The sequence below is a fragment of the Solea solea genome, chromosome 1 (genome assembly GCF_958295425.1).
Source record: "Solea solea chromosome 1, fSolSol10.1, whole genome shotgun sequence".
In the NCBI taxonomy this organism is placed as follows: Eukaryota; Metazoa; Chordata; class Actinopteri; order Pleuronectiformes; family Soleidae; genus Solea; species Solea solea.
This window is the reverse complement of record NC_081134.1, coordinates 3174476-3198745: the sequence shown is the minus strand read 5'-3', so window position 1 is coordinate 3198745 and position 24270 is coordinate 3174476. Positions and strand designations below refer to the sequence as shown.

Below are 24270 nucleotides of genomic sequence, written 5' to 3'. Positions count from 1 at the left end.
GTAGCAAATAAAGCTATAGTGTCACTGGAAGAGGAAGGTTTGCTGAACACGAATGTGGTTCATCATTTCACTCAGGAGGTCATTTTTCATCCAACCATGCGAGAGAGAGAGAGAGAGGGAGAGAGAGGGAGAGAGAGAACATCCACATTGGTCTCCGTCTCACGCACTTCAGCACTCTGTAAACTAATTATCCATCACTGTGCTTTGACCTTGTGTCATCAACAAAAACACAGAGTGAGCGAGGACAGCAGAGCAGCGGTCGACCTCTATCGCCCGTGTGGATGAGTGCGAATATGAATCCCAGTCATTTCTGAATATGGATGCTGTTGCGGCTCTAAATTGCACAAAGTGAGCACAGTGAGTGTCTAAAGTGGACGAGATGATGGACACACAGAGGTTTTATAATGAGATGCAGTTGGCCATATGTTGTAAAGATAATTAGGACGAGGAATGTGATTTGTATCAAAGGAACGTGTGGATGGCGACGCATTAAAACATATGTTTCACACACTAATGTGACGAAAGAATGATGGAACATGGCAAAGACATGTGTGCTTATTGATGCAGTGCGTGTTGAATACTATTTTACTGCTTTTGGAATAACTGGCATTAGTTTAGAACCGGCAAACTACCTTCTGCCTCCCTCTTTCACACATTTGTCCTTTCACCCCAACCTGTCGAGGCAGATGGCCGCACATTTATGAGTTGGATATTTCTTCCTGTTAAACTATTGTAAACGTTTCTCCTGCTATGTACAGTGCCCTGAGATCAGGTATGTTGTGATTTGGTACGGTACAAATAAAACTGAATGAAATAGCTTTAGTTTATAAACAGACACAGTGATGAATGAGTGAGTAAGTAAATAATTCAATAAATTAATAATAAAGAGAACTAAAATGAGATTGAATGGAAAAAAAAACAACAACCCAAAATAGAATCAATAGATGTTGAGTATTATTATATATATATATATATATATATATATATTATTATTATTATTATTATTATTATTAGAATATATATTATATATATAGAGTATTGCTAGAAACATTTAATCAAAATCCACACACAGAAAAGATCATTCCTGAGTCCTGATAATTATGGTCTGGAGAACAAATTTAAAGGGATGAGTCAAATGAATGACATGGACTTAGATCCAGACTCTATTGCCACAGGTTTCTGCTCTGAATCAGGAGCTATTGGCTGCACCTGTGCTGTTCTCCACAGCTGAGGGTAATCAGAGTGGCAGGGTTATATAAGCAGGGAGGAGAGGAACGGCTCAGTTGGTCTGTTTGTCACCAGAGAGTCAACACCTTCAGTTGGCTCTCTGTTTTTTTTTTTTTTTTTTTGGGGTGAAAAATCTGGGTTTAAATGTCTTTTTAAAGTTTGTTTTATTTTACTGATGTATTTTGTTCTCCCTGTGCTCCATGCTCCATGCGTCTCTTATAGGTTTAGATCCAATTCTTTAGTTCTTCGCTCAGAAAAATAATTCTCTCATTCATTTCATGCAACTTTATTAATTGATGATTATTACCAAGTGAACAAATGGGAGTCATAACTTTTCTGGTCAAAGTATTTAATCACTGTTAAAGGTCATTTTCTGATATTCCTTTAAATTAATCAGCAGAAATGAGACTTAAAGTGACTTTTGAAGAGTTGCCATCAATTAAACCTTTTAATAACATTTGCAAATGGGGAAAACAAGTTAAAATAGTTTAATTGCAGCTTGGTGGCAAATGGCAGCGTTCACAGCCTGGGGATTGGAAAGCTGTTTAAAAACCCTACGGGACTCTAGGAAGGTCTACTGCACATCTACTGGATGTTGACATAAAACTGCATCCATCCTATTTACAACCTGTCCTGTTGCTGCTGATGGTGATTTTGAGTCTGTCTTTAAAAATCAACAACTGGCAAACACTGATTAATTCTGTCACCTTCACTGATTTGTACGCCCCCCCCCCCCCCAATCTCAAATTGCAAGGCCAAATCTCGCCCGGTGGGGAAATGAATCTGTGGTTGTGCTTCTCATTGTGTGAACACACAGAGCAACAACGGGAAAAACCTATCTGGCTTTAAATGGATCCATTTGCAAATGCATTATTCATGTTCCCCAGTAAGTGCTCAAATATTTCTACCTGCCATTGTATGGGCGACTTAAGTATTGCCTCAAAACTGGATGAATAAATTGTGATATGTTGTGTCGACTTTAAACTCCTCCATCTCGCATGGGGCACTAAAGATTCTCACCTCACCAACCACACTCACACTTGAGCAGGATAAAGTTATTGAGGTCATGAAAAGTGGTTGCCACAAGTGCCCCCCCCCCCCCAGCAGGCAAGACATATGTACAAAATACACACACCGTATCTACAACTCTACAATGATGCTTAATTGTTCACAAACATTAGGAGAAGAGCAACAGAATAAGTCTCTCGGCTGCTGTTCACACACAACACAGGACGTGATGCAACACAACCACTAAGTAGAAAAGCCTTCCAGTGCTTTATCTCAATTTAACAGGTGCAATATTCAATATTAAGATCAATGTTCTGTTTGCAGAAATGTATGAAGCAAAACTGTTAAAAGCAAAGAGGAGAAGCAACATAATGAGGCAAATGGTGCTTTATTCCTATCTGAGCCTATTCAGCATCCCTGTAGATGTTGACAGTGATAGACTCAATTGGTTTTACTCATTGCTTTAGTCACACCCTCACTATTTTAACTTATTGTATAGACATTGATAACATTTTTGGAAAGTCAAGGTGCTCTCAGACAAAGACTTGGAGATTGTTGAGCAGTCTGACACATTCTCTGCAGATGTACACGCCATCACCTCCTGTGAGCTGCGTTTCTTTTATTCCTTGCCATGTCCTACTTTTGTCTCCTTTCTTCTGTGCTCTTAGTTGAGGTGACGGGGACAGAATAATTCACCGAGCAACAGGTTGGCAAAACATTTAGAATCTGTTTCGGCAAATTTTATTGGGTGTAACGGTATTGGCTACATTTTTCTGCCTTTAAACAGTCACTGCAATCCTAGTTTAAAGGCCCTGTTATACTAATGTGCATATCGCAGACCCTGGTGTACTCGCGCGTCAGGGTCCTGTACCAGTGGTGCTGAAATTCAGTTTGCATGAGCTGTCCACACCCCCAACATGCTCTTTGCACACGGTTCCAAAATCTGGGCTGCATGGAGGAGGTATATACCAGGACCTTTGTACAGCGACCGCTGCAGCCCAGTCCAGTATCCATATTTGATTAAAAGTGCAGGTTTTGGCACTAAAGAGTCAAAACTCACAACGGTGAAACACAAATGAGAGCGCTAGAGGAGAGAACAGTGAGGATTTAATGCTCTGAGCTGATGAGAGGAACAGGTTTAACCTACAAGGGAATGGACTGCAATCTCTGGGAGTGAAAGGGAAAATAATGGAACTCATTTGTAATTAGACAAGAAGCAGCAGCAGCACCAGGACGAATCATGACCTGAAACAAGGCAAGGAACTAAAATAAATTTGGACTGAACAAGTTCTGGCATAGGTGACCGTGACTTGTCTACCTGTCATTTCTTGTCTTACAGGTGATGTAGACATTGTTGAATGTGTCCTTGCCGCACTGTCTCCTGGCTCCTTGCTGTTGTCAGGCAGTGTTTTTAACTGGACTGGGCAGGGGGGGGGCTGCTGAGGAGTGAGCAGAAAAACAATAGCAGAGATGGTACAGGTGAACAAGATGGTAACGACACTGACATTCATGGGCGACGGTAGGGTGACTCTACATGCCGATGTGTCCTTGGGCAAGACGCTGCACCCCCACATTGCTCCTGACGGCTGTGTTGGCAGCGTGTTTATGGGTATGAAAGATGAGTGATGGAATAATGCGTGAACACTCATATCTGTGGATGTCATAAGATGTGGTTGGGAATCTGAGCCCAGAATGTTAGGAAGGGGTCTTGCCTCATCTCTCTAGGACCCAACTTGAAAGGATCACCACTTGTGCATTATGAGGGCGGAGCTTTACTGAGAGCCGTTTTTTTTTTTTCCTCCCAAATGTTTATTGATAATTTACACAAATTGTTTTACAAACTATGGACTCTAGCTTCATGACTCTAAGCTGAATTGCTTCAGTGTTCAATTTGCTATTTGTCAAACCACTTTTATAACTGTTATAAAATAAATATCAATGAGAGGAGAAAAACAAGTCTGACATGAAACTGGCTGCAGCTAAACTGGGTTGAGACCGTCACAAGGGAAGGAGGCTGAAAATGTAGACATGAAACTTGCTGTGATTGACAGCTCATTATTTTTCATAAAGTCCATATCGGTCATAAATACACATAAGAGAAGTAACACAATCACCCAAGACAACATCATTATCGAAGCCAAGGAAACTGGAAGCGCAAAACGAGAATAAAATAATCCCTCTGTTATCTAAGCTGATCCTTTTAGAGCAGCTGTTTCCAAACTTGGCCATGATCCAGTCTAATCTCAATTCTGAAAAGTGTCCGCAGCTCTCAAACACCTTAAATCACAGCTGTCATTAAATTACCCATAATGATCCACATAAATGCCAATGGAAGATTTTAAATTCATAGATTTTTGTCATTATTTAAAGCATATATGGTGAAAACCAATGTTTTTACCTCTTAAAGCCCACCAGGCTGCAGGGGGCGCTGAAGCTAATCACAGCTGATGATGGATGACAAATATACAGAGACAGTCGGCACAGGGTCATCGATTAACCCAACAGTTTGTGGACTGGGAAGAAGCCAAGGTCTCTAAAAGAACTGGTTGACATGGGATTTAAGACAAGTGATGGACCAGACCTTGGCATGCTATGGCCCCTGGGCCACATCTGGTCCTCTGGTGATCCCTGACTGGCCCTCGTGAGGTTTCCAGTGATCAACAGTATCGTATTCATTCATCTGCATGCACACACAGATGGGGGGTGTCATGGTGGTGACTGATGAAATACTACAGTAGACCACACTACACCAAAGTATAGTTTGTGTGGCAGAGACCAGGACAATTAGACACTGTAACATGAAATAACATTAAAAGAGGAAATCATAATGATCAAAGATCGTGTACACATGCTCACAGTCCCTCTGAGGACGTATTCAGGACAGATTGGGTTCGTTCAGACCTGAACATGGTGCAGTTTGTCCATGATGATGATGATGATTACTCAACATGGATCTCAAAGGGTCTATAAATGAGTCACACCCTGAAGAGAAATATCCTATCTCCCAATATGAAGATTGATATTTCTAACCATAAATGCAACATTCTCAAATTAAGAAAACTTGATTTAACAAACCCCTACGAATGAATAAAATCAGAGAGGTTTGTTTGATCATCTGTTAGATAAGAGAAACGAAGAGGTGGTGATGGAGGATCAACTCTGCTCTCTCCTGCACGATGTAGGTGGGCTGATAAATTACCAGGATAAACTGTCACATAATTACTCATCGGATTGAAATTCAAAATCCACAATGAGCCGCGTCTCCACAGTGACTGGGATTATAAACCGTAGGTGGGTTGCTTAATTACCAGCAGCTTGCTGTGAGAGAAGTGAGCTCTCTCCCTCCAGCAGCAGCATGATGACAAAACATCAAGGGTTTCAAGCTGAAGCAGAAGCTTCACGGTTTCTCAGTACTGTTTTTGAAATGGAGTCCTTTTATTTAGTCCCATCAGTGACCCCAGGTCACCTGGCAATCAAGTGTCAACCAAAACGAGCGTGACGATGCATTTATAATTTCGTTGGAAGCAAAAAAGAGAGGATTAAGTATAAATAAATACATTTTGTGCACCGAAGACATTGGCCTCAATTTCTGGGGTTTATTTTCCAGCCTAATGAAGCTAAACCTCATAAATAAAAGTGATTCAAAGACTTACTGTCAATTTTTCATATGTACAGGACATGCAGAAAATCTTCTCTCCTCGGTACTGAAAGTTTAATAAGACGATGTAAAATATTAAATAAGGACGTGCCACCATGATTGGTCACAAACTGTTCAGATTTGATGACGTATCTCCACATGGATACAGAGCTTTAGTATTGAGGTTCAGTCTATACACTGGCTCAGTCTAAGTGATGTTTGATGAGCATCAAATATCACTCAAACTTATTTAAAACATCAATAAGGTAAGAAACCACCCAATATTGAGGAGATGAAAAGGGGGCATATCACTACCTAGTAGTGTTGAGGACACATTTCATGCATTAAATCAATTTCCTCCTTGTGCTTCTACACTGGGACAAGGACACTAGTCCAGGGTGTGAAACTGTCCCTTTACACACATAGTAAGGAGATATACATGCAAAACCACTGATTTACACTGCAGTTGAACCTTTTTGTAAATCCTCTCGTAGCCTAATAGTCGTCCTGTTATCTTTTCCTTTGAGGTTTTTATTCTATCTTTGCTTGTGACGCACGTGTCTTTGAGATTTGTGTATTTTCTGCTAACTCGTCTCGGGCTCAGGAGGCGGAATACTTGATGGGTTGTTTGACACTTTCACAATAAGCAGCGGCTGTGAGGAAAATGTTGTGCATTGTTGGATGTCACTTTTAAAACTCTGGAATACCAGATGAATGCAGGCTGATGGGGACACTGCGGAGATCTGGCTGATGGTGTGATTGTTTGTGATGAACGGCTTCTTACAGGCCGTATTCACACAAGCTAAATCACCACTTCACCTCCAACAATTTTACATGTTCTTGAGAAGATCTGACCCCAGAATTAACACTGGAGTGGGTTATTTCAGTTCTGAAAATGACTGAATGGTAATATGACGGTGAGGCACCGTGTTGAATGGTAATAGCTGCAGGTTGTCCTGACTGCAAAGTGTGTTCCAGAGTAGAAAATCTGCTCCGTGTTTACATCAGCACACACGCGCTCTGTGGACCTGAATGTTATTCTGAGAATATAAATCGTTGCCACTCCCTCAACCAACATTTCCAGTAGTTTGACTATTTTGTTTCCCTATTCAAACAAATGGGTCGTTACCAGGCGTCTGCAGGAACCTGTCCTCCAATGAATCCAATGAAAATATCTAGGTTTTCAAAACCAGTGCCCCTAGTGGTTGTATACATGACAGCAACCTGGTACCTTGGAAGTGGTATCTAGTAGCTTCGCTGAGGTCGCCAAGGGTTTGATTCCCTAACTATACCACCTTTTTAATTTTTACTGCCAATACCTAACCTCAGTAACACCTGTGCAGTATTCAAGTTTAAAAATACTGCACCAGTGTAGTAAAAACATTCCTTATTCGTAACTATTCAGCCCATAGTTAGGTTTCAGTTGGAGGACAGGTTGGTCTGCAGAATACCATCTCTGCCTCTGATCATAGCCAATAAGAGTTAAACGACTCAGAGTGATCACTGATCTGAGGGAGTTGGATAAGCTTTTAACCTCAGGCTTTGGGCGGGTTTATAGAGGCAGAGAGGCTAAAAGACCCTTCACAGATAATCACCTTCACGTTCCTCTGCGTCTCATCTTTTACGTGCTTCGCTCTCTGTTCTGCAAAGAAACGCATGTTAACAAGCAGCACAAATGTCATGTTCCTATTCTACCAAAGAGCTAATTAAACTCGAGAGTGAATTCATGCCGCATCTGCCTCATTCAAGAGGAAAAAAACAACTCTATACAAAGCCATTTGAGGTCAAATCTATGAAATAAAAGAAAAATCACACGCTGTCTCTGAAAAACACATTTTAATTTTCATCAAACTTTTGTCCGTAATGAAACGACCAGAAAATAGTTTCAAACATTCTGGATTTTGTTGTTTTTAAATGGACTCAGACTCACTGTCACTGTTACTCACCAATAAACTGTTTGTACCAACACACTATTATAGCTACACTGAAAACTCTTGACAAAGGAAAGGAAGGATTTGTAAGGAAATCGCACGTTAGACTTGAAACATGATGACGACGACCACTCCCCGACGTTTGCTTTCTTGGAACTGCGTCTACGAACATGCGTTGAAGGCAGGAGCATCTTGCCACTTCATCTGTACATGAAGAACACTTGTGTGAATTTTCTATGTAACCTTTTTTCTTCCAGAGAGGCAATTTAAGCTTAAACCACTTGTGTCATTAAAATCCCATCAGCTCTTTGGTGTCGGAGAGAAAACACTGGTGTGTTTGATGAGCAGCTGCTGTCGAGCCTCTTTCTTTACACACGAGCTGAGTGAACACGTGGAGGGATTCGCTTCATTTTCACTGCTAATATCGGTGCGTTATAATCTCGGATTATCTCTCCATCTCATTTCGATCACGTTGCTGCTCTCTATCGAGTCGCAATCCACCTGTCAGACGGAGGCGGATTAGCGTCTGAAAAACACATTAACCCTCTCTGCGTGTAGTGAACGAGGTGACAGACGGACACCGATGCTGCTGTCACAGTTAAAAGCTTTAGACATTCAGAGAGCGTGGTAGTCAAAAGAAAAAAACCCCAGATATAATGGTTTTTAAGTGAACCACTTGTGGTTTGACAATAAAGAATGTACTAAGTGTCAGTGCCAGTCCACATCTGCACTGATTGAGGCTCAGAAATCTCAAAACTGTCACCTCAGGAAACATTCATGGTCATAAACGTGTGTATATATGAACAGATCCAGACTACAGGAGCGTCGTTTCACTGTTGCGTGGACAACTTGAACAAAGGGAAAGAAGAAATCTGCACTCCAGAGGCGGAGCTTGTGTGACGGGAACGGCTTGAGTTCTTCAAAATGGAAAGTTTGCGTTACACTGGCAGCGAAGAGACAACTTTTATATGCTTGCGTCAGAAACCGGAGCCGCTTTAAACCTGTGGTGCGTGACGCTTCAATATAAATGACTTTCTGTGACATTTAAAACGTCGTCAAATGACTCGACACAACGCCGGGTAACCGTTGGCTCCACATGACAAAGTGTGGCGACGTGTTAGTGTCTGTGACGACGAGACCAGCGCTCTGACTGACAACACCAGAAAAGTCTCGTCGGTGGTTCCTGCACTGCAGCTTTAATGAAACCTGTCGCAGCGATTTGTGCAACTGTGACGATAAAGATGATCGAACTCTATTTCTCTGGGGATTCTTCTTGTCGGCTCACAGATAAAATGTACATTGAACCTTCTCGACTTAATTGTTTCCCCACTGTGCTCAAAAACAGCTGAGGCAGCTTTGTGAGGGGCAGCTAAATCCATCGACCCTAAGTGAAATTAAAAGCCATCTGATACAACCGTGTAATTATAGTTGGCATGTCTTGCAGCAGCAGCAGCCTTTTTATGTACATTGCTGTGTTTTCTTCCTCTGCTCCAAACCAAAACCATCGTAGGGAAGCTTGGAAACAAAAACACCAGTTGCTCACAAACAAGTTTCTGCCATAAACGTTGTGGGAACCACTAGAAACCATGTTATCTTTAACTTTCACTGCAGTTCTGACACAGCAACAAGGCTCCTGGTGTGGAGTTTGCATGTTCTCCCCATGTCTGTGGGCTTTCTCCTTACACCGTGTGTGTATATCAAGAGTGGACGTAGTGTAATCACAATTGACTACACAATTACACAATTGTTATTGTTGAAATTGCACTTATTTTTCTGGAGAAAATGTCACGTCATTAAATGTAAAGCAAAGGGAAACATTTGGAGTTCTTGTTGTTTATAGGTTATTATGCTATTATTCTACTGGTCCGGCCCACTTGAGATGAAATTGTGCTGTATGTGGCCCCTGAACTAAAATGAGTCCGACACCCCTGGATTACTGGGTGATCATGTGACAGGTGGACAAAGTCAAACTTGATATATATTCCAACCACATGCATGTACACACACACACCTGCATGTACACCATGAAAATACTGATACCTGCACTATTTAACATTTCAATATGACAAAAAAGACATTAATCAGATTATTACAAATGCATTAATCCAGAATTTACAACGTCCAATATGTACACATGAAACGAGGAACACTGACACGTTGAAGTCCAACACTGTTGCCTGTTTGCATCAGTGTTCACAATGTAGAGAAAAGTAAGGAGATCTGTGTGAAGTGTTCTGCTGCAGAGTTCTGCTGATTTCTCTGAGTGCAGCGTCACGTCCTGAGGCGTTGGCAGGACAAAAAAAACCCCCCACCAGGTCCCGACACCTCCACCCTTAAATAAAATACTCCTTTTGATGTTGGCCGGACATGTGCTGGGAGTCAGTCTGGTTGTTGAAGGGGAAATCTGGGCTGTCCTCGCGTTTCACTCCCTTCGCTTCCCGATTCCGGTACGTGTCTTTCTGTCGGTAGATGAATCTGGCGGTGATCACCAGGCCGGCCACGACCACAAAGATCACCACGGCGATTACACCTGCAGTCAGGGCACATTTTAAAACTGTGAAAATGTAGACGGCTAGGTTTTAAATTAAAATATGCAAGCGTGTCTTCCTCTGTGGTGGTCACTTTATTTCCTAATGTTTCCACATCCTACCTTTTTAAGCATAATTCCATATCTATTTGGCTCCTCTTCTCCGATCACATGAGACCTCGATCAGTTTATTTATATTCTGAAATGCCTCTAATCAATGTGACACCACATTATACTGTGCTTTTTTTCTAAGATAACAGCAGCAAGTCATTCCTGCACAGGTTTAATTAGGTGAACGGCCCTTTTTATACGCACTCAGACAAAGCAAGGCCAGTTTAATGGACGACTTTTAAAAGGCTTTTCTCAGGGTTTCACCTTTTTCTATCGACGTTATAGATTGAAACGTTTAGGTCTTCACTTTGAATCAATCTGCGGCGGCTGAGTAAGAAAGTTTTAAATGGACTCTGGCGCATGCACACCAATTTACTCTTCCTGAGAGCTCCACGTCTGTCCGCGACTTTATTCGACTGAACAAAGACGACGTCTAGTCTTATATCAAAAAAAGTGTCACTCAAAAACAAACCAGCCCACACGTCTGTCTGGTTCTAATATAATAGAAGCGAAAAGGTGAAAAGATCTAGTATTTCCTATGAAAGTGATGAAAACATCGAGCAACGTTCATTTAAATTGACATAGACTTCACAATAAACTGATCAAATGTTCAGCTGCTGTTTGTCACACACACACACACAATTAGCACTCGCACAGGTCCCTTTACAAGCACAATGAAAAATGGTGAAATGGTTCAGTACCTCCAATCAGAGCCGAGTCAGTCCTGACGGCATTTACTAAAGGTTGACCTGAACCCACTGAACCAGACTGGTCTACAGCAGAGAGAAAGACAACATGGTGGGAAAAGAGAGAGAGAGAGAGGGAAGTATATAATGGCACAAAAGAAATGATATGCAAAGGAGGAAAAATGAGAAAATGGAGAGAGGAGTGAATCCAGGGAGAAGACAAGAAAATAATTATTCCGAGCAGATAAAGAATTATTAAAGTGACTCCTAATAAAGAATCAAACAGGATGCATTTTCATGCAGCTTTGGATTTAAACTCCACAGCAGAAAGACGGAAATCCAATCAGTGTTAACCTGCATTAAACAATACGTGACCCACAATAACAATATTATGACATAATGATTCTAATAAAGTAATGTTGGAGTCTTAAATGTGTATAAATGGTGTATTTAATTAAAATGTCAATATATTAATAATCTGAATTTAGAGCATGACAGGACAGATGTTAAAACCACGTCTGAACACGATCTTTGAGGAATGGGAACGAGCTTAGCGCTGCCTTATGGGACTTTTGGCAGAAAGAAAAATGTAATTCACCCACTTCTCTTTAAAGAAGAGTCTTGTCCCCGACTTTTAAAAACCGTAATGGGTCATCATTACCGTCATTAGCGACTTCAAGGCTCGATTCAACGTGCCAAACGTCAATCTTTACCCTTTTGTGTTTTGGAAACCCTCGTTAACCAACTCCTCCACCATCGTACCTGACAGGTGGTGGTTGTTCTCGGCTGCGTGTGCATTGGCTGAGGCTGAAGAACCACAGCTGGACTGGACTAAAGGTCCGGTGATGGCTACCGGGCTGGTGTCCGGGTGGAGCAGCGCAGCTTTCAGCGGGCTGATGCCGTTGAAACGGACGACCGAGAGACAGCCGGTGAAACCGAGCGATGCCAGCCGGACCAGGTCTGGGTCCAACTCTTCGTCTGAAGGACAAAATATGAAAAGAAAACACGCTGCTGAGATTTTTCACACATTTCTGAGGTGAATGAAACTAAAATGCTGTACACAAAATGGAAAAAGGAAATTGAGAATACACGGATTATAAAAACTGTATATCCATCTCCCCATAGGCGTGTACAGCACATGGGTCGATGATGAGAGTTACCCTGTTGCAGAGATACAGCAAAGATTGACTGACTCACACATTACCTCTCATTGTGTGACAGTGAGTTGCAGTGACCTGATTAATCACCTGTAAACATGTCATTCACTCATTCATCGTGCCGGGGAAGGATACTCTCACTGCTGCACTGAGAGCAACAGCAGCAAGAGTTAACCTGACGACGTCGGGGTAAATGATGTTTATGTCCGTCCACGGCACGAGATCTCCCGACATACAGTCACACGCTCCCTCATTACAGCAGACGGACTGTCAACCATTCAGGCTCCATCTATCACTCCACCACACACACACAAACACACGTCCTCTCTTTGCTCTTCCTTTATCGACTTGGTTTCTTCACAGCAGCAGTGTAAATGCCAACATTAGCAAATCAACCGGCCTCGTCCGTGTGTGTTCACATGACGCCTGTAGTTTAAAAGGAGACACGATGAGAGCAGCAGGAAATGGTCTGTAGGCTCCTCTCAGCTGATACCCTCATCACTCCATCATCCCTCTCTCTCTCTCTCTCTCTCTCCCTCCTCCTCCCTGTCTCTCTGTATTCCTTCTGGGTCCATTAGTCAGGCTGACGGATGATAGCTTTGGCAGAAAATGACAGAAAATCCACTGATGTTTTTTTTTCTGATCCTGATCTGACTCTTTGTTGCTCCCGGTTTGGGGAGGACGGGACAGAGCTGAGCTCAGGTGACTTATTTTTTCTTTATATTTAAAAAGACATAATATTTCCTGCCCAACAAAGAACCAAAAAAACTTGGTTGCTTTTGAATTTTAAATTTAAATGGTTTAGAAAATCCAAACGTCTTAGGCCCATGATGACAAATGAGTGTTCACGCTGCACGTGTCGGAGGTACGCGTCTATTTTTGAGTTCAGGCATCGTTTCATGTGTGACACGCGTGGTTCCCAGCAAAAATAGACAGTTCTCTGTACTCGTATCATTAACAGATCTCACTGTAGTTTCAATCTGAACACATACAGAACATAAATATTTGTTTTAACACTCTAAGCAGCTGTGCAGATTAGAGTGAACGCGAAATCACATGAAAATGAAGTCATAATCATGTCAACCGAAGCCATGAATCACTTGCACAACATGCTCTTATACCAATGAAACATTTATATCTGAACATAAATGAGCACTGAAGGACACTTCTGATGACAGCCAGTGTAAAAAAAAAACCGTGTGATATCCAGCATGTGGCTGTGACTGCAGCACACTGCCTCTCTCAGCCCCTGACACTTTAACAGCTTATACATCAGTCAGTCTCTGATGGATCCACTCTGAGAGAACATGAATAAGTCATGACGCGATGGTGCGATTTACTGTCTAACCTCCCTGTTTTGGTCGACGCGTCTGAATGAATGAATGAAGCCCCGTGGTGTGCGTCTCGGCGCCAAAAGTGCAATAAAGCGGCCATTAAACGCTCTAAGTTCTGTTCAGTGCTGTAAAAGTGACGAGGAGGAGACGGTGCAGTTTTACAGTGGACAGTTTGGACACACTCTGAGCTCTTCAGTAAACCAAATGCATTTAATTACATTATTGGTCATTTACAACAGACAAGCAACGTAGAGGTCTTCAAAGTCAAATATTGCAACAGGTTTACTGTGGACACTATGGACAAAAATGAGTTGCTGTGGAGGAGAGTAAAGGGAAGCAAGGACTTAGAGACTGTAAAAGCAACATGGCAGACCCTGTTGTGAATGTTTCTGTCATTCTATTCATATTTTCTGGGCTGAATCGCACAGAAACCTGATCTCCAAGACTCATGTGGCCCACATGAGATGTAGTATATCTGATAAGTGAGGAGAGTCGTAGGGAATTCTATTTTATCATCTCATCTTCCGCTTCAGTATCAAATGGTCTCCCAACATAATGTGGTGTTCAGATTCAAGACACCTGCAGTTAGGAATGTGAACCCTGTAAATCTGATCTGTAATGAATCAGATTTGAGGATCCAGCAACAGAATGAGTCCTTTTTGCACACACACCAGTTAGTGATAGTGAATTTTCCCTCTGCCTTTCACCCATCCTTATTACACACCAGTAGTGAACACAAACAAGCAGGATACAGGAGCTCAGGAGCACACCAGCCCTTTGCCCGTCCCAGGATTGAACCAGAAAACTTCCAGTTATAAGTAATGCAACGCCATGACCAGCTCTCCTCAAAGAGCCTCGAGCTATTCGGACCTATTCTACGATCACAATATCACAACTAATGTCATTAATATTTACCACAATCGCCGCAACAGTATTGTGTGGTATCGTACCGTGCAGTGACTGCTCATAGCCCCCCATCATGGACTGGAAAGAGTCTACAGGAGGTGCAGGAGTGTAGTTCTGTCTCAATATCGCCAAATGTGCCTAACTCGGCTATGAATATGTAAATTATTGTATATAATAAATCTGGATGGCTTCAATATTATTTAATAACTTGGCAACTGGTTCATTTCAATGCTGGAGACGACATGAGGATAATGTCTCTGTGATGCAACATGTCTGAAAATTCAGAGTCTAACTGCAGATACAGTCGTATGTTTACATCTCCACTCAGCCACGCTTAATATTCAACATGACAGTGATTTGATTTTCATCTTAAGCACTAAGAGCTTTGCTTGCCTTCTTTTATTTTTTTATTTCAGTAGGTTTTCACTGTAAAGCGCAGAGTCGTCCAGAGTTCTTGGAGTGAGTTATTTAAATGTGAGTGCTCTCTAAGTAAAAACAACCTCGTCTTTGCTTTCACCGACTCCTCACTTACCGTGCACTCTGCCCAACACCAGTGACTTGATGGCGTTGAATTCCTCGTCAGACGTCAGGTTGAAGTCTTCTCTGGCATTTTGGTCAATCTGAGACAAAAGGGACATTTCTATTAGTGGCAGTGCAGCAAATGCTAAAAGTCACTCACTTTTCTGTTCTTATTCATCTATTATGGTCTTGTATGTGTGAATGAATGCATTTGTCATATGTATTGACGTGTGGGTGTCTTGGTTTTGACGTGAAGCACTTTGATGCACGACTGTTTGCACAGTTTTGACTACTGAAGATGGAGCCTCAGAAACTGGACTTGGTTTACTTGTATATCAGCTGAAGACGTTGTTACTCGTTGCTACCAAATAAAATCAGTAGAAGAAGAGTTGGTATTATGGTCTGTATTTATATAGAGCTTTTCTAGTTTTGATGAGCTGCTTTCACACACTGCAACATGGAATTAAGTGTCTTTGGACACTCAAGGACACATAGACTAGCAGAGCCAGGAATTTAACCTACGACCTTCCAATTGAAAGACAACTCGCCCTGCCACTGAGCCACCATGGCTTAATCCTAACTCCTCACTTATTGAATATGTTTACTTCTAAAACTTAAGTACATTTTAAATCTGAAAATTAATTTTGATAATTAAGTAAAGCAAATGTCAAAGTGACTTCAACTTCTACCAAAGTCATTTGCTGGTGACGTACTTTTACTCAAGTGTCCCTTTAATAAGATACTTCTATAAGAATATGTTTTATTTGACACCTATAACAGATCTATGGCAGTGCACTGCGGGCAAAGTTGATGTATTTCCCAGTGATTGTGTGGATATTATAACCTGCAGACTCTCATGAACAGCAGAGACCCTGGCCTCTCTGATAAAGACGCAGCAGCAGAGGACACGGTGGTGTGTTGGTTGCCCAGAGTGAGTCATTTTTCAACGGGACACCTGCTCTGGGGAGACGATGTGATACTGTCCACTTGTGAGACCAGTTTAGAGGCTTGCCTCCACTGCTGGTCATCAGGAACACACTGGATGAAACTCTTGTCAAGGTTCCGCTCGCGTCCCAGAGTTTGTTGCTAATGATATAATGATTCAAGGTGATGGAAAGTGACAAGAAGAGATGCACCTCATATGTCACTGGAGCTCGGAAACGCAGTGACTCAGGAGGCGGCGACCATTCGAGACGAGGTCACCTTGTATTTCATTTCACTGTGTAGATAATTATGCAGACGCTCAAGCTGCTGGCTCCTGGTTTTAGATGAAGTTTTAACCTCATTCATCATCTGAGGCTGTTAACAAGATAAGTTTCAGTCCATCCAGATATGATTAAGATGCTACATATTTCATGTGGAGCGGGTTTTAATGTGCAGTTTGTCCCTGCTGCTCTGCCGTAGCTCTGCTGTCATCAGCGGAGCTTAATTATCGCTGAGAGGAAGTGCGCAGAGCTGTAGAGACGGTGCGCTCTTTCCTGGTCGATCATTAGTTCCACTGTTCTAACATTTTAATGTTCACTATCTGTGGTGACAGCAGGCGGCTCATTATCTCAAACCGTGAGAAAACAAATCACTTTAAAAGTCATGCTCCCAAAACTGTCACTTTTATGGTAATTTTACAAAAGCTGAACAAAAGTTTGGTTTGTTTTCAATGGTTTCTTTGACAAAAAAATACTTTTTTTATTAATCCTGGTCAGACTTTGCAAAAATAAGGTGCAAGACCTGGACAAAGCCACTTTTGAAGTTTCAAGACCATTTTTACTGCAGTTTACTGTAACCCCTAACATTATTCTGAAGAGATACAGTACTGTATGTCGACAGGACATTTCCAAGAGACAAAAGAATTGCGTCTTCATTCACACACGTGTTATTTAATACATTTTAAGTAAAAGCCTGAGGAAAAAAAAACTGATGACATATGTTTTGGATATATTGGTTATTTTATTGTGTTACCTGCACAGACACGGAGTCGCTCAGTCTCCTGACGGTCACGGTGTGCAGTTGTCCGTTGGCCAGACTCCTCACTTTGCTCCTCAACACCTCTGGCTCTCTGCTGCCGTCCAATTTGTATCTCACCTCCAGTTTATCTTCACACACAAAACACACACAGACACACAAGGTTCTTTCAATCGTTTTTTTTTGCAGTGTTTTTGTATCAGTAATGAGTCCAATTCCGAAGCATCTGACTTAAGCTTTTTAAATGAAGAGGATTAGGATTTACTCAAAAAAAAAACCTTTAACTCTCTCTTATATTTTAACCCTTAGAACACAGAGCATTTCAGCTATAGGCTATAAGAATGTGCAATATAGAGTGTCTTATATCCTTATTTCCTTATTTTCAGCACAACCTAGGCAATCTGTTCAAAAAGGTTTTTTTAAATTTCCACCAACTCTATAAACACACCTGAGCAAAAAGTACTCAAAATGTTTAAAATCAGATTGAATTTTGGAAATTTGGAAACGCGTCACAGTTCAAAGTTCACTTGGCTCGTTTTATGAACAAAAACAAAATAAAAAACGGTCTATTTTGTGACTTCTGCACAGTTATTACTACTTTATATCACTGCTAAAAAAAACAATATAAAATTGATCATAACATTAGACAAAAAACTGCATTTTTAAAAGCCTGAATATGACCGATAAACACCCCCCCCCAACGGGTGGCCCCGCGACACAGATCCGTGCCATGTAAGCACTAAGGCATGCGTTAAGGCATTTCCTGGACTTTTAAAATGGATAAGTAGAACTTGTCCCTTGCATGCACACGTCAAAACATTAAAGTATCCAAGTATAGAAATAAATGCCATTTACAAAATGTCATCCGCGGCATCTGCAATAATATGCATTCATTTTATCATTAAAGCTGTTTTTCGCAAAAATAACCAGTGAATCAAATAAACAAATGAGCCAAAGGGAAAAAAAAGCTCTCTGTGATTTAATTAGACACTGATTATTTAAGAATTTTTTTTTTTTTTTACACCTGACAACCCCACACTCAGCACATGCACTTACTGCTGTCCATCCACATTAACAGCAAGAAAGAAAAAAACACCTTTCTACCAGCAGAGTGCCTGTTTTCATTAGACTGCAGAAAATGTTATATTAAACCCTTTTTTCTCACAGTACTTTTTTTAAAAGTGCTTTATTAATGAAATTAGATGGAAAAAGCCCAACTCATTATCTTTCAAGTCAAAACTTTATAAAACATCAGTTTTCTGCTCTCAACTCGGCAGCAAAAACCAGTGACCACCTTAACTCCGCCCCCCCCCCCCCCCCCCCCACTCTCTCTCTCTCTCTCTCTCTCTCTCTCTCTCTCTCTCTCTCTCTCTCTCTCTCTCTCTCTCTCTCTCTCTCTGAGCCAGTCGACCCAGCCGGACAGATTAAAAGCCAGCGGAGGCTGACAGGTCGGATCCAGAGAGAGGAAAGATCTGACAGACCCTGATAGATCTGCAGAGGAACGCATGAGGAGGAAGGAGAGAAGGCGGGGAAAAGATGAGGTCAATATCATGAGAAGATGACAGAAATGAGGAGGGGAGATGTGAGCTGGAAAATGTTGAGAGAGGAAGAGGGAAAGGTAACATCTTGGTTTGTTAATGTGAGAAACGAGGAGCAACAACAGAAGTACAAAGCCACTAAAGTCATGGAAAGTGATCCTTTTTTTTCTTATCCAAGATAATGAGATGACATTTTGTGCACATTTCTGTTGCTCCTTGTCTGCAAAAAGGTTAAAAATGCAGAGCTAGTGCAGGGACAATGTCTTTATGACGTTCCAAGGTGAAAATAAAACCGAGCTATACTTAGTAGCTGTTTAAAATCTGACAAAACACATGCAATAATAATAATACACTTTAGGGGCTCCACAGAAAAGAAATGAGCAACATAATATAAAAAATAATTTTTAATAATAATTGAATGGACCTTTTGATCTTGTGTGCACCTTTTTGTTTAAAGTAGATCGATGAATAGAAGCTACAGGAAAGAGAAGGTGATGGATGGGAGGGGTTTAAGAGACACGGAGCCTCCTCACCGTGCTTGTTAATGAGCAGGGCCATGTACTCCCTGTAATACGAGCTGATGTAGAGCAGCAGAGCCGGACTCTGGTTGGTCCTGAAGCTCAGGGAGACGTTCTCTCCTCTCAGTGTCAAGTCAGAGTAGATGGAGGACGGCAGAGCGCTGCTGTTCCTCATTAACTCGTACGGCTCCTTGAAGGTGTAGCTGACAGACGTGGCAGACTTGAAGGACGCCGACACCTCTACAGGCAGAGGGAGAGAGAGATGCTCGTTACAGTCTTTTACAAGTTCTTTAGAAACAAGGGTCTCCACGGCAACACTCTCTCTCTCTCTCTCTCTCAAATATTATATACTGGACTACAAGAGTCCAGTATGTCAGGATTGTTGAGGATTTAGAATACTGGAGTGTGAGAGTAGCTGCATCAGCAGCCTCTGTGCTCCCTGGTTTATTATAAAATGGTTAACTTCATATTTTAATTCCATTCCAATCCCAGAGTCATCTGGAAGTGCCAATTCTACGTCAAGCATCCAGGGACTGCTGGAGTGTGTTCAGCACCTTTTTAAGATTCAGCACCACAACAGAAGGCTGCCAAAATGTGAGCGTGTCGGTTATTTTGTTCTCCTTCACAACTTTTGATGTAGTGGTCAGCGGTGACTGAGGTTTACCACTACATAGGTTTACTTAACTTCAGGTTTGTAGTTGGTTAACTGTCCCTTTTTTAAAAATCACAAGTTATTGTGACCAAGTTTTGCAAAATATTATACATATGTAACATTTCCAAGAGATGTACTGTATAAAATGTATGGCTGACTGAATCTCTACACGTCTTATTTAAAACATAGACACATAAATCTTGTGAAGGTCCCAACCTGGTTTCTGAGAACAATAGTTTTAGACTCAACAGTGCGTTTTATCTGACACCTGTTATAATAAAACAATAACGCATGTCACTCAAAGTAAATATGCACTGTTCTTAACATGTGAATAAAAATGTAACTGTTTCTATATTGGATTGGATGCACAGTCAACAGTAGAAGTTCAGACTATTGTTTGGGTCTCAGATCACCGTCTCACTTAAATGCCGCTGTGATTCTCTCGGTCTTTTCCTGCCGTTTATCATCCAGCTTTGTTTTACTGAGGGATTTCTCAGCAAGAGGAAACATTGACTTCTTCCTCTGCATGAAAATCCTTTTATTTTACTTTGCAGCACTTTTTTGATCGATATTACCGGGAAGAGAACAGTAGACAAATTCAAAGAGTAAATGTCCACTCTCCTCATTGTTTCAATAGCACAAGAAACTACTCTGGTTGGTTGACGTCAATATAGTTTGATCACGACAGCTGTGTCAGCGCGGCCTCTCACGAAAGTTTGGTGCAGATAACATCTCCTCTCCTTCAGTACTGTCACGAAAAATGACTGAAAACCAAACTAAGCATGTTGTTGCTCGGCGTGAACTCAGGCTGTCTCTAACAATTCTATTCATAACTGAATAATCGTTTTCTCAAATATTTCTTTAGCTGTTTTGATTTAGGAAATGTTTTGTCCACAAACCAAAATGATTCAGTTTAATTAAAAGAAAACATTCACACTTAAGATGCGGAGAAATCAGCAAGCTTGTTTTAATTATTAAAAAAACAAACTCAACTGATTTACCAAAATGTTTGGTTGATTAATTAGTTGATTAATCATTGCAGCCCTAATGTGAATGGTGAGTTGGCACCAAAATTAACTTCTGAATTATTTGCCTATCCATTAGTGGAGTCCAAATGACCAAAAACAGTGGCTTTGCCTTAAATTGAAACACTGACTGAGGGACAGAACATGTGGACAGAACCTGTTTGACAGAAGACTCCGGTGTGGGCAGACTGGCCACAGTCACAGTGGAAGCCGTTGGCTCTCTCCACACAGCGGCCCTGGTTCTGGCAGAGCGAGCCGTAGCTGCTGCAGTGACCCGGGCAGCCGGGTCGCACCCCGGGTGTGATCTTGGCCCTCTCCTCCAGGTCCAGGGTGACGCCGTTCAGCTGCAGAGAGCGGATACAGCCTCTGAAGCCCTTCTGCCTGGACGCTGTGCCTCCTGTTGACCACAGAAAAGAGCGTGGTATTAATTCCTTTAATTTAAACTTCCGTGCAAAACCGTGTTTGCCTCCTTGAACCCTCAGTGACCAGTGGATTTTAACCACTCGTACATCAACACAAAAAATAAGTCTTAAATCTTTTTTTCACTGTAACTGCAATGGACAATTATTTAAATCCTACTGAATTTTGATTTATTGCAGATCAACAATTATTTTCTCAATGAATCGAGTTTGGTCCAAAAAATGTTTTTCAAACCTCAAAAAAATTATGCTTTCAAATGTCTTTTGTCCACAGACGATTCAGTCTTAATAAAGAACAAAGAAACTGGAAAATATTCACTTTTAAGAAGCTGAAAACATCTAAGAACTTGTTTTTAATTATAAAAAATAATTCAAACCGGTTCAGTAATATAGAAATCGATTCATCGTCGCAGTCCTACTACAAATGTCTTGCATCGAGCTTACACTGATTTTTTTCTATGCAGTATTGACAATAACAGAGCCTCATACTGGTGAGACGGCTCAGAAATGAAGGTGTGAGTGTAAGTTTTTTCCATTCATTTCCTAGGGTGGTAATATTTGACCGGGAACACGTGTCTCTCTCGGTAAACCACACATATCAGTCAAAGTTGTGATCAGCATTTCTAAAAGTGAAGATGCTTAGTATCGAGGACGTCACAAGGTCTGAAAAACACTATTAATGTAAAATGGAAAGTTGTAAAATTGGTCAGACGAGACGAGATGAAACACTCGAAAGTCAAATATAACACTGTGAATTTCCTGTGTGGGCTGTAACTCTTCAAATATCATGAACAATGGGCATCAAAGCGTGTCGCAGTCACAGTTCACACAAAGAACAAACATTCCCGTCTGTCCTCCTCTCGCCTCAGCCTCTCTTTCCTCTCCCTGCGTGTTGACAAGTCTGTGTTTTTCTTCTCACTTTTCTCTCTTCTTCTCCTTCTCTTGTCATGTGCGGCAGATGCGACACGTCACCTCCGCCACCCCCAGAAGCTCCAAACTGTCAACACTCGTCTCGTGAAATAACACAACAAAGTAACACCGATGAGGCAACAAACTGAAGGTGGAAAACCCATTTGAAGACACAACTTCTTTTTTTATATCAGCTGCCGTGAGGTCCATGTGTAAAGCATCGCTGTAAGTGGTAACAGGTTGTGTGTCTGGTCATATATCTGTCTGTGTGTGTGTGTGTGTGTGTGTGTGTGGAGGAGGAGGAGGAAGACCCATTTAACTCCCTTTCCAACACTTCTCCTTGGATCATTTCCTGCACTCCATATGCAGTTTGTCAGATTTCACTGTTCTCATCCAAGGACAGTGAGGGAAATACGATAAAACACATCACACACAAGCATTCAAACCTGACAGATTCTACCGTCTGTAAATAAATTAGAAACGGATTCAAAACAAATGACCTTAAGGAGCCTCCATAGAACCACATATGAGTGAGTATAATGTGCTGTATGTAGCTGACAGGGAATGATTGTTATCATTTTGTCATGCTGTGGTTTCTGTTGCAATTTTACGGGCAGTGATATTGCCTTTGAGACAAAAAAAAAGAAGACTATATTGTTTCTTATATTATCTTTTTTGTCCTCAGATTGAGTTCATGTTGGCACTTTCATCTCGGTGCTCGGAGCCGACAACTTCCAGCTGCAGCTTTTCACGCAATAAATCACTGAGCCCAGTTAAGACTCTTCTCTCGGCTCCTAATACAAGTAGCAAAACCGGTATGAAAGACAGAAGGAGCTGGAAATACCCACAGACCTTTACTTTTTTTTTCAAAGAAACTAATTTTAAGTTGATAATATTTGAATTTTCCATCTGTCTTCTACCGCTTTATCCTCCACAATCCCAGCTGACATAGGCCATCCACTCTCTCACTCTGTGGGAAGAAACCGGAGAACCCGGAGAAAACCCGCGCACACACACACACAGGGAGAACATGCAAACTCCACGCAGAAAGGCCCTTCCCTCCTAACACACGACGTTCAAAGAACAGTTAGCCCAACAGTTGGTGCTTGAGCCTCTCCTTGAATGGGGCCGGCTGTCTTAACTTTAGCCAGGCTTGTCACCTTGTGTCTGGCAAAACCTCAAACTCACCATGAATCAGCACTCATGGACAACAGATGCCTAGCAGGAGAAAACGCTGAATAAGTGCCATCTTTGGAATTTTCAAGGAGCCAAACACTGAGGTCATTTTCCAACAGCACAGACTTCATTGGTTGGGTCAGGTCAGTAAGATAAAGGACGGTCGTCTACCAAGAGCTGGGACATGGCAACCGTTGGAACTGTTGTCAGTACATGGGAGCAGCATCACAGTAGTTGGTGCTACATTTTACACCAAAGGCTCCAGCTGGGGGAGAAGATAATCCCAATCCATGCAGCAGAGCACAGACATAAGAGATGAAGCCAACACCAGTTGCCCAGAGACGGGACACCACTTCCACAGAGACTCTCACTCATGCATTGGACTCATCGGCCACACGGTCGATCCTGACGGACAGTGGGAAGGGAGCTTGGTGTGTAACTGGAGGGTTGCCAGGTCAGAAGGGCTGGGGTACCCCTGAGCAAGGTAATTCCCCTAATTCTATATCAGGAAGGTTCCTAGTAGAGGATGAGTTAAATGCAGAGAAGGGGATCAATAAAGTATATAAAAACCAAACAAAATAGCAAGGGTTGCTATGACAATGGCATTTAAAATGAGCCTTGTCTGAGCATTATGTGAAACATAATTTCATGGGTGTAGGATGTGCATCCCACCCATAGATAATAATACACAGTATGTATCTAGATACATGGGCTGCGACATGATTCAGGGAAAATACTTTTTTTTACTAAGGAATAATTCTATTCAATGCAGTTCTTTGTTTATGGTAATTAAAGGATAAACACTATGAAAATGAATTGTGTGCTCACAAGAAACTAACCTACAGGACATAATGTCAGGAGTCATAGAATTTTATTACATTTTTTCCCCCAAAAAACATTTAAAAGTTTTCTGGCCAATTTAATATGATACGTCCTGTCAAAGTGTGATATTGAGTTGGGACAGGAGACCGTGTCATTAAAAACCCAATCACATGGGGAGAGCGCAGTATTTTATATTGAACGAGACTTTA

General features: G+C 41.6%; 1 protein-coding gene across 3 annotated transcripts in view; it reads right to left on the bottom strand.

Moving 5' to 3' along the window:
* Positions 1-7879: 7879 nt before the first annotated feature.
* LOC131461620 (contactin-associated protein-like 4) overlaps positions 7880-24270 on the bottom strand; it is an 88743-nt gene continuing 72352 nt past the window's right edge. For 2 of the 3 annotated variants that reach the window (XM_058632912.1, XM_058632914.1), the window contains 7 exons: positions 20893-21132; positions 19074-19298; positions 17000-17133; positions 15057-15144; positions 11890-12105; positions 11143-11214; positions 7880-10333 (listed from right to left, as the gene is read on the bottom strand). In XM_058632912.1, the coding sequence (XP_058488895.1) occupies positions 10137-10333; positions 11143-11214; positions 11890-12105; positions 15057-15144; positions 17000-17133; positions 19074-19298; positions 20893-21132 (1172 nt within the window). In that variant the 3' untranslated portion in view covers positions 7880-10136. The remainder of the gene's footprint in view (positions 10334-11142; positions 11215-11889; positions 12106-15056; positions 15145-16999; positions 17134-19073; positions 19299-20892; positions 21133-24270) is intronic. The other variant, XM_058632913.1, reaches the window with a different exon arrangement.